Below are 19,273 nucleotides of genomic sequence, written 5' to 3'. Positions count from 1 at the left end.
ACCGAGAGCCGAGCTCATTCGTAAGATATCGTGGGAATCTAGTTTGACGAATCAGAATCTTGATGGTGGGGATAAGCCGACGAATTGGGCTTCTTTCTTCAACGTCAAGCCGAAGCCGAAGCCGACCTAGCATTCGCTGCCTGTCCCAACAATTCCCATTCTAGACTTTGAACCAGCCCATGTCGGAGTCAAAGCTCTCGATTTACGGCTTCGGATTACTTTGATACAATCTTCTCGTACATGTCGTTCTTACTCTCGGTCTCTCGATGAACGACCATACGAACCCGCCACTGCTTCTTCGCCGTAACGGTCGGCCTCAAGCGTGCGATGTAAGTAGTTTATGTTAACTCCACCCCAGATAAATCTATTAATGAAACATACAAGCCCTGCCGTAAACGTAAGCTAGCTTGCGACCATACGCGGCCGATTTGTAGTCGTTGTAAGAAGAGAAAGCAGGATGGCGAATGCGTGTATCTCGTGTCGGGCTCAAGGATATCGACATCCAAGAGTCCACTGCCATCTCCGGCGCCTTCCACACCGCTCCCGTCCCCTCAACGCGGAAGTCTTCAGCACCCTCAAAATAGCCCGGCTTTAACACCTGACGCTCAGGTTTCAGGTCTCACTCGACCTGGCTACCTCGGCCCAACCAGTTACTGTAATATCTACGAAGACACCGAAAATAGCCTCTCACTCCTTCAGGGATCAGACAACGTCGCTATCCAATGCGAGAGCGTCGCTCACCATGCTCCTATGGAAGGCTCCCAGACTAACATGTCTGCTAGAGTTCGTGATATGGCCCTCAATGTGCTACATAATATACCCGATCCAATCCAGGGGAGTGTCCTGCGCTTCAAGCACGGTAGTGACGGCTGGATCCATAATATTGCAGAGCGAGCGGCCAAGTCATTATACGAGACTTTCGGTGATTATTTCAGCGCCGGAAACCGACCGACCGCTAAATTAGAGGAACTCGCTCGGCTTATCTGTGCCAATACATTGAGGCCGTTTTCAGACGACGAATCTGACCCGGACAAGTGGTTTGGCCAATTTCTGGGGAAGAACATACGCTGGGAGTTAATAGGAATACTCTCCATATTTTGGGAGTTTGTTCCCGGTTCAAACACAGAATTCTGGAAGGGGAAGCGCTCTGCGGAGTTTGACCGTGGATTCCGCATAGCAAGGGAGAATATGCACCTGAGCCTCGATTTGTGTAAAGAATTTTCCGCCGGAAACTCTATGATGCTCTGTTTAAGCCAGAGATGCACTGTTATGGATTCCAGTATGTACAACTGCTGATTGAAAATTCCTTTCCCCTAAAATATACTCAACCCTCCAAACCACGTACTAAGATTAGTAATTATTGACTTTTATCATCAGTGTCTGTCGGAGATGCCGGTAAGTGGCCTACGTCTGTAATTGCTATGCCAATTACTCGTGTATAATATCGAAATATTAGAGTTATCCGTTGCTAACCATTAGCGTAGATTTAGTTGTATGGAGAGCTCACGCGGAGACAATTTCCTTGCTTACTTTCCTCGGGTTTCACGCCGTAGAAGAAAAGGGTCGACTTCAAACATCCTTGTCGACCGAGATAAAGAAGAGGTTTTTTCATCATATGTTCACTATGGCCATGGTTGTTGTCTCTTTCACCGGAAGACCCCCCTTGATTAGTTCTCGGTACTCGTCGACGCCTATTCCTCTTGATATTAGCAACGAAGATTTATTCTCCGACCACGGCACTTTTATGAAAGCTATTTCACGTCTGGATGACGAAGGTTGGAATACCGACGGGGAAATATATCCTTCTACTAATATTCGGGCCCGAGCAATCATCGCAGTAATCCGCGAAGAAATATTCAAAATTGCTCTCGACCATAGACAAAACGCGTTTCCGAACGCATTTTCTATTGAAACTCTGCTGTAAGTGAGCCCCTAGGGATATGTCCTCAGTCCGGTACCAACTAAGACGGGCAGCCAACTTCGATCTCGCGAACTTTCAGCAGTTGCTGCATTCCCTTCGTGCTTGCACTTCGACCCTCTTGATCTTGATAACCCGGAGGTTCCCATCAATCACCTATCTGCAAGGTTATTTATACAGCAAGAACATTTACAGAATATGTTTTTTATCGAAAGACTCTTGCTTCGATTAGGCCATCAAGATAAGGGCGATTTATTGAAAGTTAGCTACGACCTAGTTACTCAGACTTTACCTTGGTATGTTTAGAAACCTACCACGCTTAAGCCTTACCTTGTAACGGGTATTAATCTCAGACTAACAACATCGCAGTACGTCGTGACCTACCTCAACCTCCTTTTTTCCGGATTTTATTCTATTAGACTAAAATAGAGTAACGCTCCTCGTGTGTCTGCTGCAGATACTAACGCAGAACAGATTATCTGCATTTAGATAGGCTGTCATCTTTCAGGAACGACTGTGAATGGCTTGTAAGTCAACATATGAACGATACCTTGTTACAGTTTTCTGACGAAGATATTAAGGTCATGGCTTACGCTGTTCCTGCCGGTGGTATACTCTGTTTAGAACTTCTAAAGCCCACCCTCCATTTGAGGCCCCATAGTGACTCTAGAATTACTCGCTCCAACATCATCCAGAAGTTGAGTCTCCTTGTCGCATTTCTCGACTGGGTCAGTCCGTCAGCGCCGAACGGAGATTTATGTAGCGACGCTAAATCAGTAATACAACGCGTTCTCGACCAGACATTAAATGCTGTATCGAGCATATATGAGCCTCCCGCGGTATTTCAGTGGGATTCATCAACACAACTAGACTTCAATTTTGACCTCCTCGATACGTTCGACTGGAATCGCCCGGACTTCCCTTCAAGTCAGCAGTCAAATCAATAAGGCGTTCGACATTCATGGTCTTACAACTTATAGTATGCCTAGAGAAAAGCTAGGTACCTTTCATGCCATAATGTTTAATAGGAGGTAGATGATAGATGATCTATGAATTAGATTTAGGGCCGTGCGTTGTAAAGTGCTATGTACCATAGCGGAAATGGGGGGTTTTAGAGAACGGTTCTTTTTAGGGAACGGTTCTTTATTAAAGAACGGTTCCTTGTTTCCAGGCCTCTGATTGGTCCAAATCCGAAAATAGTGGGCTTAAACCTTAATTTTTTGGACCTATTTTCTAGTTGCCGTTTGATATGTGTAAAACCGTTTCCTTTTAAAGAACCGTTCCTTTTTTGGGAAGTATTTTTGTCAATTTTATTTAGAAAAAAAAAATTTTTAAAATTTTTTTTTTTTAAGTAAAAATTTTTTTTTTTGAAATAAAAGTTATAAAAGGTAAAAATAATTAAATTTTTAAAATAATTTAATAAAATTGGTTACTTTGTTTTATTAGTTTAAACGTTTAAATTTTAAATTTTAAAAAGTTTAACGTTATATAAACGTAAAAGTTTTAAGTTTAAAAATTATGCTTTTTAAATTTTTTTTAGCCTTTTTAGCCTTTTTTTAGCTTTTTGGACCCACTTTTCCGGGAACGTTTTTTTATTAAAAAACCGTTCTTTTTTTGAGAATTATTTTTACGATAAAAAACGAGGCACCTGTTATGGTTTATTTATTTAAAAAGGGAACGTTTTTCAATTTTCGAACAGTTCTCCGGGACTATATTCTTCCGCTATGGTACCTATATACGTCCCTATCGATAGAAAAGCCAAGACGGCATATCTTTGTACCCACTTGCACGGAGTGAATGTAACCATCGTTAGTGTAAGTAGACCCCTGAATGCGTCTAATTACACCTTGCTTTGTACGATCAGTTCCCTGCAGTTCATGTGTTACTTGTGATTCCTAGGCTTACAATGGCGCCTAAACCTGCTAACCTACCTCCTAACTTAGGTACCTACCCTACCTCCTTATGAATTTGATGTAACGAAACACTGACCACAAAAGGAGCAAACCGGATGCGCGATTACGGCGAACGAAATCTTTAATTAATGATATTCTGCTACGTTGTACCATCATCAGCAAGGCCGTAATCGTGTGGCCGCCAACCTTCCTCATTTTATGTAGCGTTCCTAGCTGGCCTAGCATCTAATATGCAGGAACAGGCACGAAAGACTCGCCAATGCATGGGACATAACAAACCGCAAAACTTACAGATCTGGTTATGATCGGACCGGCTTCTTATTGCTTATCAACCTATCTAATGGCGTTTATTCCTACGAACCTGCAAACCCCTGATATTATATGTCGTGAAGTGGCTTGTGGCATGGGTATCTACACCGCGTTCGTCTTCTCATTGATGAATCCTCTCGCAGGATTCGATACCCCGCGTTCCGAGATAATGGAGGCAAGACACGCCACGCAGTTCGTAGACATTACTCGATGTAACGGTGGGGACGAAGATTGGGACATCTGTTCCGGTCACTTACAAGGCCTCGCTGCAGTTTGCATGATGCAGTGACATACTGGCGTATCCGGGACCTCACCGGGACGCCAGGGATGGAAGGTTATTTCCACTTAGACGGGCACGCGAGTTGGTCACGACCACACTACGACCACAGGGCGACCATAGGGCAGGTCCAAGACATGTTTGTCTCGCTCCTCCTGACTACTTAGAGACAATCCGACGTGTTTATCTTATCATACCAAACGAATTCTTGTCTCCGGATTGTTTATCTTGACCTTAAAGCCGTTGTCAGGTGCATCGTTATCCGCCCTGGAATGCATTATCAACTAGAGATATAATAACAGGACATATCACACTCGTTTACACTCTTTTTCCTCTATCTTGCTCTTAGCAGCAAGAAGCTCTAGTCGCCATGCCTTCATTCGGCTTGCGCTCCTGTTCAATTACTTTTATTGTCTTGGCGACTGCACTGGGGAATGATGCTGCTGATATAGATCCTCTTTCGTATGTTGATCAATTGATCGGAAGTCGAAATGGAGGAAATATCTTTCCGGGCGCCACACTCCCTTACGGTATGGCTAAAGCTGTTGCCGACACTACCAGTGGAAGTAATCAAGGAGGGTTCACTCTTGACGGGAATCCAATTTCTGGTTTCTCTGCCCTACATGACTCGGGAACTGGAGGCTCGCCGTCCTTAGGAAATTTCCCGCTCTTCCCGTATGCGAGCTGTCCTGATGATGATATTGATCGATGCGATTTTCCCAAGAAAACCCGCGCCAGCCATGGCCAATTTGACCAAAGTAGCGTTGTGGCGCGTCCGGGGTATTTTGAGGTTACGTTGAACTCCGGCGTTAAAGCTGCTATGACCGCCAGTAAACATGCTGCGCTGTTTCAATTTACCTTCCCTACATCAGATGGGAATGCTTCGCATCCTCTCATTTTACAAGACCTGACAGACCTTTCGGACTCGCGTCAAGATAACGGCACCGTCTCCGTCGACGAGGAAACCGGAAGAATTACCGGAAGCGCCCGTTTCCAGTCAAGTTTCAGCCAGGGAAAATAGTGAGTGCATTTGAAATTATTCATCGCATTCTTTACTATGCTTTCAGAGTTTCGTAAATAATTCTGCAAATTTAGCTTATATCGATTTACCCTTCCCAACGTATTTTATAGATATAAGTACTAATTCCGGGTACCATAGCGTGCCTTACTTTTGCACCGACTTTTCAGGCCCTAAAATATTCGACAACGGCATTTTTGTAAACAGTAGAGCTACTTCAGATGTCAAAAACTTGACCATCTCTAGATCGATCAATGGGTATCCTCTTCCTGGGGGAGCTTTTGTTCGCTTTGAGTCTACCGATACCCCTGTGCTTGCCCGCGTGGGTCTGAGTTTTATAAGCTCTGAACAAGCGTGCTCAAATGCCGAAGCCGAGATTCCAGACTATGATTTTGATGGGCTTGAACAGGTTGCGGCCGATGCCTGGAGGCAGAAGCTCAGCCCGATCACGATCACGCCGGGTGAGGTAGATGAAAATCAAATCAAGAACTTCTACAGCGGTATATACCGCACAATGGTAAACCCCCAGAATTATACGGGAGAGAACCCTATATTCGAAACAGGGGAACCATATTTTGATTCATTCTATTGGTAAGTTGATATGCCATCTATATATAACGCAGCCACTAACTCAGCAAAGCCTCTGGGATAGCTTTCGAAGTCAAATTCCATTTCTCACCCTTATAGATCCAGATGCGGTAGCTGAGATGATTCGCTCTCTTATTGATACATATCGATACGAGGGCTGGTTACCAGATTGCCGTATGACATTCTCCAAGGGTTACACACAGGTCAGAACCTTCCGGCTTCTAAAGACGGACTAAGCTGATATCTAGTACTTAGGGTGGCTCAAATGCTGATGTAGTCTTGGCGGATGGATATCTAAAAGGAATTACAGCCGGTATTGATGTAAGTACCCTGAATTTGATGACGTGTTTTAACTATTTAATAACTCGATCTTGTTGGATAGTGGGACGTGGGTTATGAGGCTGTCTTAAAAGACGCTGAGGTTGAGCCATTCGATTGGTCTAGCAATGGACGCGGCGGTCTTGAGAGCTGGAAACGTCTCGGATATATCATAAGTCTATCCTATTCCTAACGTGTTCCCGCTCTAAGCTAACCCTTACTACCCCGTGCAAGACCTAGATTGGCAAGGCTTTGGAACTATGACTAGGTCTATTTCCCGTACTCTCGAGTACAGTTATAATGATTTTGTCATCGCACAGATGTCTCAGCTGAGAAACAATAGTGCCGACACAGAAAAATACCTGCAATCGAGCGATAATTGGAAAAACCTATACAAGGAAGATCAGATATCGAAGTTCGCCAACGGCCAGGATACAGGATTCAAAGGTTTCTACGCCCCGAAATACTTGAATGGTTCTTGGGGTGAACAGGACCCTTTGCTATGTAGCAATATCGACAACTCCGGCACTGCTTGTTCGCTCCAAAATACAGCTCATGAAACCTTCGAGAGCAGTATCTGGGAGTACGGCTTTTTCGTGCCACATAACCAAGGCGACTTGATCACCCTCTATGGAGGACCAGCTGAATTTGTTCGCCGCCTTGATTTCCTGCATGATCAGAACATAACCTACATCGGTAATGAGCCTGCCTTCCTCACTGTCTTCCAATACCACTATGCTGGTCGGCCCGCTTTATCGGCAAAGCGTGCGCACTTCTACATACCTCGGTTCTTTGATACCACCCCTGAAGGTCTCCCAGGGAACGACGACAGTGGTGCGATGGGATCATTTGTGGCTTTCTCTATGATGGGCTTGTTCCCAAACCCCGGGCAAAACGTATATCTAATAATTCCTCCATTCTTTGAGGGTGTCAATATTACACACCCACAGACCGGCAAAACTGCAACTATCCGCAACGTCAACTTCGATCCCTCTTATGAGAGCATATACATCCAAAGCGCAACCCTTGACGGCGAACCGTACACAAAAAACTGGATTGATCACAGTTTCTTCACAGAAGGCAAAGAACTTGTTCTTACCCTAGGAAGGAATGAGAGCTCCTGGGGCACAGCTGTCAAGGACTTACCGCCGAGCTTAGGGGAGTATACTGGGTTCAACGAGACATTGTCAAGAAGAAGAGCCGCACCTAATATAGGTACAAGGTACAGCGCAGGCTTTTGGTCAAGGTAGGCCTAGAGTCAACTAATAGACGGTTTAGACCAAATATTACCTAAGAACTGTATACATACAATATTATCACGAGTAATAATAATTGAAGAATTTCATATACAAATATTTGGATTTACATATACGCCATGTACTTATATCAGATATGGGATATGATTATCTGAAAAGGCTTAATGTGTAGAAAAGGGGTTGAAGTTTCTACTTAGTACCGTTATAGGGCTACAAAAATGTAAAAGGGGTAATTAAGCGGGTAAGTTACGACAGTGTTATTAAGAATGAATACGTTTTCTTAGAACCCCAATGTACAAAAACCCTACCAAATATTGAATCATCAACTCTGGATTACATAGCAGATATTTATAGTCTAATATCATGTTACATTAGGATTATCAAAATCATACAACCGGAGGTTCTCATATTAGCCATGAAAATAAACTATCCCTTTTTATAACGCTAAAACTCAACATAGCTTCGTGGGCCATAGGGCATAGCAATAAAAATCAACGATTAATGTATATCTTCCCAGAGTGTGGTAAGAGTTCTTTTCTTTTTCTTTTTTTCTTTTTTGGATCCTGTAACTACCTCCTAGACTCCCATAGTCTTATTTGCCACTGTTATATGGATAATAACTATGCTATAGTATACTATTGGGAATAGATAAGGGATACCTTATTGTATCAGATAGATCAATCATTAATGATATGACCTTGGCAGACGTTATCATGAATACCGAAAAACTCCGAGTGTTCCCATTAGTTTAAAAAATGACGTTCGTTTATGCTCAATCGAATTTCCTTGGCGTCACCTGCCTTGAGTTGTAGTAGTAGTGCTGTAAATAATATTGGTCCAAATCCAACTCTACCGAACCGGGGAAGAATAAAGTATGGTGATTTCTTAAGACCTCCATGTTCATAATAATGAGAAATTCGGGTTATGAGCGGGCTAGACAGTTGGAAAGTGCATGACAGCCTCTCTCTTCCATGGTTCCCGACGCCGGATTGCGCCATACATGCCTACCTAGACGGTTAATAGACATTCTGGGCTTGCCGGGGAACCTCGGCTGGGGAAATTGACTTGCCTGAGGGCTAACGTATTGCGAAACAGCCACCGAGAATTAACGGGATAGTACTATAACAGCGTCGTTATCATCTTGCATGCACATCCCGTCTCGATCTTGTTGCTGGATGATTATCCGGTGGGGGTACGGCAAGCCTATTACCAGGCAAATAGCCATCCAAAGACCCTTCTTACGTCCTCTTTGCCAGTGCAGCGATTTACAGCTCGGCGCATGCGCACCTACCAAATGCATGAACCGCACCGGATGTAACCCTGCGTGCCGCGAGCTCCCCAGCGTTACTACTGGTGTATATCTGGGGAAAAGCGGAAACGATCGTCTTTCCTTAGAACTCGAATTTTGGCATGGCGTGGGCTGTCAAAATTTTGTGCGTAGATTGCCTCCGCAATACCTATTTGCGCTTTGGGCATAGGTTTTTGAGGACATGCGGAAGTATTGAGCAAAGAGTCTCATTCGTAGTATGAAGCAAGTCTGAAGCTATGAGGCACTTCTAAAGTCGCAAACTATATATATTTCATAGCCACCTAGGGAGATGCTATACAAATATGATTTGTCTCGAATAAATATCCGATTACGATTCATCTTTTAGGTATTTAGACCTAAACCTAGTTCGAAACCAAAAACGATAAGTCCATCATCTTGCAAAATATATTAGGATATACTTACTTGTTCAGTTATTGTATCAGGAGTAAGGGTTAGCAATTAACCTGATATGATATCCCTACTGAAGAATATGTGCGTAAGCCTCATAAATTGTAAAGCCGCATGAAGATACATGTATTAGATAGAGATATACATTTCATATAGGAGTACTTCAAGGTAGTGGATGTAAAGCTAAGGTATAATCGCCCCCTTCTATAACTACTGCCCCAATGGTTCTCGCAATACTCTTCTGCCGAGCATGACAATATGCACGTGAAGTTCCAGCCTCACCAGAGACCAAAATATCTTTGTAGTTGGGTCACCATAGCCCAACCCAGCGGAACCTTTTCATGTGATATCCGCGAATCAAATGTCCCTTCCCCGCTCCCCTCTTGTTCCCGAACATGGTCCATCCAGTGAGTTCTCTCTGGTGGTTCCTATCGATGAGATATGTCCCGAGACTGTCTACTTCGGTAAGCAAGGCTACTATTACGCCGAAGCCCAACGGCCATCCTGCGAAGCATAGAGCCGCTTTCGCACGGGTACACACGGAAACTTCTGCACAGTTAAATAAGACGTATCAAATTCTTAGAGTTGCATGGGTAGAGGGTGGATACATGTTATGCTTATGACTAAACGAAGATGATTGATGGGAAGGTTACAGACCTAGCTATCTCCTATAGACTAGATGAATCTAATTCGTCCCCCGATAGTAATGTCACGGAGCTAGCGTCAATATTGGATTTCGTCCTGACATTGAACGACTCCAGTATCATTCAACCACGTTGCAAAGTCGAGGCCTTTGGATGAAATACTCACCTCACCGTAAAATCACGCTTCTAGACGGCTTGAGGGGAAACTTGGGCAGTAGCAGTAAAGTAACCAAATCAACGATGGGCACCAACCAGGTATGCTCGGTGATGATGTGGCTCTATCTTAGTAGTTGAGAATAGGGCACAATTGTATGAAGCGGTGTAGAGCGATCGGGGGGATATACATGAACTGCTCACCACCAAGAAGGGGTTTGCGATGAGTAACTCGAGACGCGGCGGACTATCGGTAAGTGATGCCGTCATAATCGTACGAACTTGGTATACCGCAGAGGGCTAAGTTGCATCTAACTGTTGAGAATGAGGATTTGGATACCCAATTGAGCAGCATAGTATCTTGAGCCTTGGGTGATTGAGGGGAAGGTCACGTACTAGCTAAGATACAACTTATTATAGCGTCGAAGTAGTATGCAGTCTAGCGATCCCGACGGGGCGTTTGCGATGGGAAATCTTGCGCCGGTCCGGGTTAGTCTTTCTGGATGTCGACGAACGCTTCGCTGTAGGTATTCTTCACATCTACTCCAAATGGGTACCACGGTTCTGCGGTATGAATATGTTAGGCCGCGACGGCATGGTGTGTATGCCAGATGATATCGCGAGTTTAATCCGGGGCTTTCATGTATACTGCTAGGAGAATCCACCAAGTAGCTCCCTCTCTACCTACCTATATTAACATAACAAGTCTTTAATAATCGAAAGCTTACAATAACTTGATGGTTACCACGGAGAGGTTATCCGTGATATCGTACCCGTCGTCACCACGCTTATTCTAAAATTAAGACGGACTAACTACGGGATTAGAGAGTGACTCGGGCGCCGATACTGGCGGAGTTGGATCTAATTCGCCTATTTCGGAAACCCACTTCAAGAGAAGACAGAGGTAGGTACTCTGGTCGTCACTAGCCAATTACTCATTCTCTTATACATAAATTCTGTGTCGATCCTCTAAAGCAGCACTGGGAGACTGAGAATCAATTCATTAGTTGTTTTATAATCTAAGAACAGAGCCTGAAGTTGGAATTCTGTTGAGAAGCTATATTGATCGCCTGATCACGTTCTTTCATTATGAATCATCCCAGGTTCAGCTCAACATCGAATCGTCCGTCACATTTAACCTAGCGAGGTAGTTAAGGCAGTGCTAGCTAACTCTTTGGGTGTTAGTGTATTCACTTGACCGGTAAATATGGGGTTCTATAGTGGCCTCTGACGACAGCCCTGATTAACTAGTAGAGAACATCGAACCCGTTTCCATGGAATCTGGGTAGAAAACTCCGACTTCTAACGACATCCCACACGCTAGTTGCCGATCTGATGAAGCTTGGATTTTATTTGTAGCCGTGGGACGGGTGGTTATCCAAGGACAATTCGAAAGTTGGATGATCAACCGCCATGCCATGTATTCTAGGCTTGTTTTTGGGCATCGTGCGTGTGACTACTGGTAAGACAGCAGTCAATCTTGATGCCAAGAGGCCTAGGCAGGAGAGCCATCTATATTCTATCCATCCAAAGGGTATAGTTCTGTGGACCCAGACGGTAACGAAGGGTGCTAATCCATTATGGAGTTCTTCTGAATTCTCACCAAGTTCACCGTAGTGTTATACTACTTATTATCCCTGACGTCGATGGAGTCTTACGGAGACGCTGACCAAAGAAGATGTTTACCTTAGTCAACTAGTCTCACATAACTAATCGAGAAGTAGTTATTGATTGGCACTCACCGAGCAGAACTACAAGCGTAGGCGTAAAAAGCCTTGGTTTAGAGTCTTTAGTTAATGTACCCGCAGGTACCGTTTATGAGCTAACAGCGACTTTGCATGTTAGCCTCATAAAGTAATAGGATGCGTGTTGCTATTACAGAGCCAAACTAATACTTGAACCGGGATTCGCTGTTGACCCCAGTTGATACGAAGCTACATATTCGACCGATTGATTAACGGCTTGCGCAAGATATGCGAATGCAGCTAGATGGGTCTTCGCATACTCATAGACTCATACATAGAAGGAGAATATATGGATAGATCCACAGCAAACAATTCTTGGGCATCTCAACCATGTTATGATACACTAGACCCCTATCCTCGAATCATCGCTATCCCACGCTTCGGTTTATTGTTAGTCCTAATTTGGTATATAGACCTGACCAGCTTAATAAGTAGGGGCGCTGATCTGCGCTTCTTAGACAATTTAAGTAGCCGATGTTACTTTCGTACCGGCTCCCCCCTGCTAGTCGAAGATGCCGCAACCGTACCTAGAACATGGTTAGGGAATACCTCATCTCGAAGCGTATGAATAGAGTGGACCGTATGTTTGCCATGAAATACTCTTACATCTGTTTGTCTAGGTAGGTAACTATACTATTTAATGTCCTTGTTCGGTTTTCGGTGAGTTTCATCTATGCCCAACTCCTGACATGGGCTCGGCTATCATATGTCCTGATCGCCAAGAAACCGTCGAATTATGATAGATCCAAACCCCGGAATCGAGAAACATCCTCTTCGGGGTAAGCCGGAGACACGCTTTCTGGCAGCTGCATGCGACGCCCGTCTATGTAACGCTTGCATGGCAACGATCTAGCCCGAAATACTCCTACTCTCCGCGTTCCTTCACCCTGACCCCCCTCTTTTCAGATTCTATTTAGTGCGTAGACTCGCACCTAACTATCGTATTGGCTAAAATCGTCGCCGTAGCTCGTGAGGATGATGACACGATGCAGCGGAGAAGATTAGCGACAATGTAATATGACAATGTAGGATAACCTCGCTATGACTTATATGTGTTACGCGACGACGAGCCATCTGTTTCCCACTTTGTATTGTCCTATCTAACCTTGCGCCCTAATATGAAATGCCACACTGTCCTATTCGCGTTTAAAACACTACCTAGGTAAGTATAGCAGTTGAACTATCGAGAGGCTAAAAGTTAAAATATTGAAGTAGCCATAATGTAACTTGATGGCTCAAACCTAGGGGGTTGTTAGATAGGTCTTAAGAAGAAGTCTGTGCGGTAAAGAGAAGGCCTATAGACCCGGCAAGGTTTCCGACGCCCGAATAGGATCGTTACTCCAAGTTATGGTTTCTGGGGAACCACCAACGCCCCCAAACCAAGTACCCAACATATGGGAAACAGATAATAACACCGTGGGGGTCATATCTACCATGTACTTGCCATAGTGCGAGTACCCCTGTTTACACATTTTTCCTTGATGGTGGTGTACCAACCACATACCATGTAAGATGTAGTTCTTTGCCGTGTGGAGTAATTTAAGAGCTGATGTCCTTAGAGACAACGGTATATCAATCCGCGTCTAAACCTAGGTGCCGAATAATAGTTAGAAAAGGTTGGCGTAGCCTTCTTTTGTCCTATGACGACGTTATGGGATGATATTTGAATTTCAGAGTGTCTTAATTAGCTTTGATTAAATCTACCGAGGATATGATTGGCTTGCCCTCCCGTCGGCATCAGCTATAAGCACAAAAGGCGAATCAGAGTAGATTGATACTTGTAAGATCTACATGCACGCATATTCTACATACGTACTAAAAACTTACTACAATATTACATGTAGTTCTAAAGGGGGGGTTGGGATGGACTTAGAGACAGGTTTGGTTTGTGGGGGATCTAGTTCGACGCTGAAAGCCGCATGGGAATCATGATTGAACTGCATATGAAACTACCTAATGTATTTAGCGAGCCGTTAGTCTGTCATTTTCGAAGTGTTTAAGGTTAATCATCTATAACAAAAGGGTAAAAAATGAGAGATCTGCGATTTGGATCCCGCTTCCCGCTAGGGGGGTTCGGACAGACCCCTGGACAAGAACAAGGATGTAGCTTAAGTACTGGTGATATAGCTTGAGTTTCCCTGTCGAGAGACACTTGGATAAAATATTGATTGAGTTATCGCCGAAAGCGTATTCCAATTTTTTCGGTGTTATTTTTCATTAAAGAAAAGAGTCCAGGAAGTTAAACGTACCTAACTAACTTATTGCGTCTTTTTAAGGAGGTATAAAGTCTTAATTAAGTCATTGATTATTATAGTTAGTGGAATCTATAACTTATAACTAACTCAAATAGACAAGTGTTTCGGCCTTGCTATTGCGGCTCAATTCCTTTCGCCTCTCTCTGCTGTACTCTCTTGGATCGGACCGTCCCGCAATAGTGCCGGGCGTCCCGTCAACTCATACGCAAGTTGATCTAACCTCTTGTCTCGCGTTCTCGAGTGGCATGGCAAGGCGCTATCATTCCCGTATTTATTAGTGGCGCGGCCGATCTGGGAAGGCGAATACGTTAATATTATATGTGGCTGTTGTAACCTCTATATTCGATCATAATAAGAATGCAGGCGATGGTTTATGGTTTATGTAGATGCACTTCGCTAAATAAGCTTTAGAATCCCATGAATGCACGATGGTGACAGCGAAATGTAGAATAATAAGCCACAGCTAGGGTCGGGCGTCCCATCCGTCATGCCCGGCCGAATGAGATTCTTTCCATCATCCCAACTTGTTGTCTCCTTTTCCAGTCTTCTCGATTCCAGCTTCATATAGAACATGTGGCTAATGAGCTAGAAAACAAGCATAAACTGTTTTGGAGTTTACGTATGCTCTCCGATCCTCTGCCAAGGTTTTAATATTCAATAATCCGCCTCTACATATTGTCGGAGGGCAATATTAAACTCGGGCATAATATTATCGATATACCTACTCCATCACTTTACTATGGTCGTAAGTAAAGATTTTCGACACGAGATAATCTCGCATTATACCGGACGGGCAGAACACTCTTTGATAGGCCATATATGTTGCTGATTCCCACCTGCTAGTATTCCGTACACGACAACTCGCGGGTTTAAAAAGACAAGTTTCCATCTAGTCCGGTCCGCTGAGGAGCTAGACTCGGTCCAATGCTCATCTTTTTCTGTATTGCAGCCCCGCTGTCCTACTCTGCGCACCTCACTAGGAGACCCCTCACCATGTCATTACCCTGTTACATACTATGTAGTCCCACGAGGCTGTGATATAACCTCGAGGCGAATGGCAAGCTGGATTCAAGCACTTTAGACGGCAAGATTAACGTGAGCACGGAATAATTTGCTAGGTACCTATATAGTAGCTCTATTCCGAATTGGGGGCATGGCGAGAATATAGATCGTGGAAGTTAGGAAATACCTACACTATTCCAAGTATCACCAAGTACCTTGTGGTCTCTCAGGGTCCCGCTAATGCTGCATGTGCATGTTGGGACCACATAGTGGTGGGAGCTCTTAGGATGGACGACAGGGGTTTGAGAGGCGCCAAGCACTGGCAACCCCATCCTACTTGCATTCGCATCGCCATATTCCATCGCAGCCATCTTGTTCACTCATACCAGGCTTTTCCGTGCTTCGCTCACCCTCTATGTGCTTCACCGTAGGCCGTAACAGGGTCTCTCACGTAAGGCCCGTACACGTGAAGCCACTACGTAGTCCTGCTGAGCTGGTAACCCGGTGTTATTTACCCGTTGTAATATAGGTAGGTAGGTAGCTTCTAACTGCTTACTGCACGCTCTACATAGTACACTATGTATTCTACTATGTATTCTACTATGTATTCTCATGCTTGACGGCCCACAAAGCTCGACTGGTTCTCTCCCCCTCTCAACTCTCAAAGTCGTACAAGGGCCCGGGAATGGGGGTGGAGAAGCTCAGTTGCGTCTTCGGGCCTTCGACGTCTGCCCATCCTCATCCCCATCCCCATCCAACCCTGTGCCCCATTAGTCCTACCCTCTATGTACATACTACGGTACGTTGCTGATGTGCATCTCCCGCCCACGTAACTTCGTTTTCCGCTAGCCGCCCCACGGTATCACATCCACGGTCCAAATAAGACCTACACTCCATCTCCGCTGCCCAAGGCCGACCCCTCCATCTGTTTCTCGCTTCTCCATGAGACGTGCCATTCATCGCTGCAGCTCAATCAGACATCGGGTCGTCTCGACTGCCCGCCCGTTTGCCTTTTGCCGACGACTGCAGCAAGGCTCCGTTTGAAAAGGCCAATCAGTTCAGCTGTGTTATTGAGACCAGCTTAGCACATCTCCATATCTCTGCAGCATTACCCTGAGGGATGGGCCTATGACCGTATACACTAATATCCTATCTTCGGTGGGAATTGCCACCCCGGCTCATTTTTAAGGGAAAAAAAAATTATTCCTTTCATATGAGTTACGAATCCCGGTGGCCCTTGAGACGGATCCTGCCTTTTCATAGAATTACTCGTTGGAATGACATTCCTTTCCACGAGCTATGGACTGCCCGTTGGCTCTAGTAGTGGATGATGGAGACATGCCTTGGTCAGACAGTCAAAGCATGGCCTCCGAGGGAAGCTCCTCTGTTGTCGTGCCGACCTCACCGCTATGGACAAATCCGGTCCAAACCAACCGAATGGATACCGGCCAGCTGTCTCCTATCAGCACCGAACTCGAGATTTCCCCCGTGGGCGCCGCCGCGTCTGCCGTGCCGACCATGATTCATTCCGCCACGTCGTCATGTGCGGAATCCTGGAGCACTAGCTATAGCGAAGGCGCTGGGGCGGGTGATGAAGCCGAACATGATATGTCATGGGAGAAGAATTCAGATGACGCATTGACAGTCCCCAAGATAGAACCTCTCGAAGATGATGGTTTCCAGATGGACGAGGTCAAAGAAGCTCCACACACCCCGACTACAGAACCGAATGCTGCGCCGGTGCCACAGATGAAGTTAAAGAGACCGAGGGGCCGGCCTCGTAAACACCCCCTCACACCCCAAGTAGCAGCGAATAAGATTGCCAAAGGCCGTTCCAAGACCGGGTGTATCACATGCCGGAAAAGAAAAAAGAAATGCGACGAGGCAAAACCACGCTGTAAGTCAAAGTTCCATCCGTCCCTTACCGCGCATCTAATCCGTATAGGTTTAAATTGTGAGAAAAATGCTGTTGTTTGTGAGGGATACCATGAGAAGACCATATGGAAGAGCGGCAAGGAGAAACAGGCAGAAGAAGGTATTGATAACCAGAACTTGGATGTGCGCTCATCCTCTAACATTCGGCGCAGACCTACAGAAGCGGCTCAGCTTGCCACAGATTACTCTCCAACCTATATTCGAGGGAGTAGAAACGCCCGAAGATATGGTCTTCTTGAATCACTACATCAGTCACTTAAGCGGTGTACTTACGGTTGAAGGGCAGTATAAGAATGCATTCAAGGATATGCTACTCCAGATGGCAGTAGAGCATCAAGGCCTCATGCACTCTATTCTTTCCGTAGCTAGCAGACATATCGACTACGATACTCCATACGGCACCAAAATCCTTGTCTCTAACCCAAAGATCAGCCTGGCTTCGCTACTGAATAGGTCACAGTTTCACCACCAGGAGGCGATGAAGAAACTTTGCGAGCCGATGGATAATGAGAGCGATCCGAAAAACAAGACCAATTTATCTCCCCGCTATGGACAGATGCTCTGTCTGCTCTTGCAAACTCTCGCAGAAGGTAATCCTAATGGCGAACATCGGGTTCATCTTCAGGCGTACAAGAATCTCATCCAACAGTCGCCACCCCCGGACGATGCCTTTTTGATATTTATCACCGAATTCTTCCAGTATCGCGTTTTTGCAGACGAGCTCATACGTTATCCTGATATTCACACACCCCGATTAGCGACTGAGGATTGGACACCTTGGCTTGAAATCCAGCCCGCACGTCTGATCGGCATTGCCGATGGTTTATTCCACTACCTCGCGCAGATAACGAGTATTCGCAACACCATCAGGGCGAACATAGCTGCCGAAGCGGATCCCGTCGTTGACTACACCTCACTATACCGAGCTGCCGAGATCGATTCTGCTATCCGAGAGTGGACTCCTCATTGGCCTCCGGGAGATAGTCGTGATCGTGTCGGGCTCCTATACAAGCAGATGATGTGGGTATATCTGTTCAGGACCATCTACCCGCCCTCATCGACAACGCCGTCTACACTATTCACCCAACCGTCAGCCAGTATCATTCCTCTATCCCCGGCTTCCCAGTCTCACTCTGCCCATACCCCACCTTCATCGGAACGACCAACAAGTAGTCATACGACGCCGCCCCGTGCCGAATCCCCGGCACCGATCCGATACCCACCTCACCACGACAACCGCATCACCATTGCCGTCGATGAATCATTAGCGATTCTAGACTCCTTCAAACCGAGTGATCCCGTGCAAACCCTGCTTCTAGTACCTTGTCTCGTGATCGGCTGCGCATGTTTCGCTCCTGCACAACGGGAGAGAGTGCGGAACGCAATCCGGACAGTTCGCGGCTACACCGGGCTCCGCAACGGCGACCGCGTTGGCGAAGTGCTCGAAGAAGTCTGGCGGTTGATGGAACGCGGCGACTGGGCACGCGTATGGGACTGGCAAGGTGTTGCGAGAAGTATGGGCCTCGACTTCTCGTGCGCTTAAGCCGTACTCATCTCTGGCCCGGCCTCAAACAACAACAACAACAACAACAACAACAACAACAACAACTCAACACAAAAGTCCAAGAACGGTCATAAACGCCGTTCCTGTTGGATACGAAGCCGCCCGGCTAACATTTTACTTTCAAGGTTCTCTTATTTCATATAACTGGGGTTTATCGCTCATTTGGTCATCACTATTATTTTACATATATACCCAAGTCATAGGTCTGGTTCATGTTGCAAAGAATAAATCGCGAAATTATACCATGGTGTCATTGTTGATGGCGGCGGCAGCGGTAGTGGTGGGCGGCGCTTTCGGGAAATGAGGACGGAATTCGTACGAAATGTGTGCGGCAAACATCAGGACGTCGGATAGAGGGCTGGGCTATCTGGGCTCGGCCAACCTCCAATATCTTCTAGACTATCTACCTTCGCATCTCTTTAGCGCGATCCGAAACTAGTAACTCCTAAAACGGTTCGATGGACAGCGTAACGGTAGCTGGCTAGGCATTCACCTGTGTTTTTGATGACGTGGCGTTTGCCCTGGATGGGGGCTCGGACGGATGGGGGATTCTTGGTCAACTTGGTTATCCCGGGGACGGCGGACTTGGTCTTTCGACAGACTACTTATCTAAACGGAGTCTTCTGGGTGGCGTTATCTCATCTTGCATTTGTTTTCTTTC

At 45.6% G+C, this 19,273-nt stretch overlaps 3 protein-coding genes across 3 annotated transcripts; all 3 read left to right on the top strand.

Annotated features, from left to right (window-relative positions):
- Window positions 1-10: 10 nt before the first annotated feature.
- Window positions 11-3,221, top strand: F4817DRAFT_353898 (uncharacterized protein). Its single transcript, XM_049305441.1, has 7 exons — window positions 11-329; window positions 385-1,279; window positions 1,378-1,395; window positions 1,485-1,920; window positions 1,975-2,213; window positions 2,393-2,445; window positions 2,500-3,221. The coding sequence occupies exons 1-7, from the start codon at window positions 267-269 to the stop codon at window positions 2,863-2,865; spliced, it is 2,070 nt and encodes a 689-aa protein (XP_049153823.1). The 5' UTR covers window positions 11-266; the 3' UTR covers window positions 2,866-3,221.
- Window positions 3,222-4,608: 1,387 nt separating this feature from the next.
- On the top strand, window positions 4,609-7,850 carry F4817DRAFT_17887 (glycoside hydrolase family 92 protein). Its single transcript, XM_049298321.1, has 6 exons — window positions 4,609-5,437; window positions 5,577-6,026; window positions 6,076-6,226; window positions 6,279-6,344; window positions 6,406-6,513; window positions 6,566-7,850. Exons 1-6 carry the CDS (start codon window positions 4,788-4,790, stop codon window positions 7,589-7,591), a joined length of 2,451 nt encoding a protein of 816 aa, XP_049153822.1. The 5' UTR covers window positions 4,609-4,787; the 3' UTR covers window positions 7,592-7,850.
- An 8,700-nt stretch (window positions 7,851-16,550) lies between these two features.
- Window positions 16,551-18,591, top strand: F4817DRAFT_362533 (fungal-specific transcription factor domain-containing protein; the record flags this gene model as incomplete). The annotated part of the gene is made up of 3 exons (XM_049306537.1): window positions 16,551-17,010; window positions 17,059-17,148; window positions 17,201-18,591. 3 exons carry the CDS (start codon window positions 16,551-16,553, stop codon window positions 18,589-18,591), a joined length of 1,941 nt encoding a protein of 646 aa, XP_049153821.1.
- Window positions 18,592-19,273: the final 682 nt, after the last annotated feature.

This window comes from Daldinia loculata (assembly GCF_022478755.1).
Source record: "Daldinia loculata strain CBS 113971 unplaced genomic scaffold F4817scaffold_100, whole genome shotgun sequence".
Classification (NCBI taxonomy): Eukaryota; Fungi; Ascomycota; class Sordariomycetes; order Xylariales; family Hypoxylaceae; genus Daldinia; species Daldinia loculata.
Note: the sequence above shows the minus strand (reverse complement) of the source record. Positions and strands in the feature narration are given on the sequence as shown.

What these genes read in the sequence shown, in the direction of transcription:
- F4817DRAFT_353898 (XM_049305441.1), top strand. Translation starts at nt 267, where the DNA reads ATGAACGACCATACGAACCCGCCACTGCTTCTTCGCCGTAACGGTCGG. An exon ending in GTCGGCCTCAAGCGTGCGAT is followed by an intron (nt 330 to 384) that starts GTAAGTAGTTTA and finishes GAAACATACAAG; the next exon opens with CCCTGCCGTAAACGTAAGCT. An exon ending in GGAACGACTGTGAATGGCTT is followed by an intron (nt 2,446 to 2,499) that starts GTAAGTCAACAT and finishes GAAGATATTAAG; the next exon opens with GTCATGGCTTACGCTGTTCC.
- F4817DRAFT_17887 (XM_049298321.1), top strand. Translation starts at nt 4,788, where the DNA reads ATGCCTTCATTCGGCTTGCGCTCCTGTTCAATTACTTTTATTGTCTTG. An exon ending in TCTCCAAGGGTTACACACAG is followed by an intron (nt 6,227 to 6,278) that starts GTCAGAACCTTC and finishes TCTAGTACTTAG; the next exon opens with GGTGGCTCAAATGCTGATGT. An exon ending in GGAAACGTCTCGGATATATC is followed by an intron (nt 6,514 to 6,565) that starts ATAAGTCTATCC and finishes AACCCTTACTAC; the next exon opens with CCCGTGCAAGACCTAGATTG.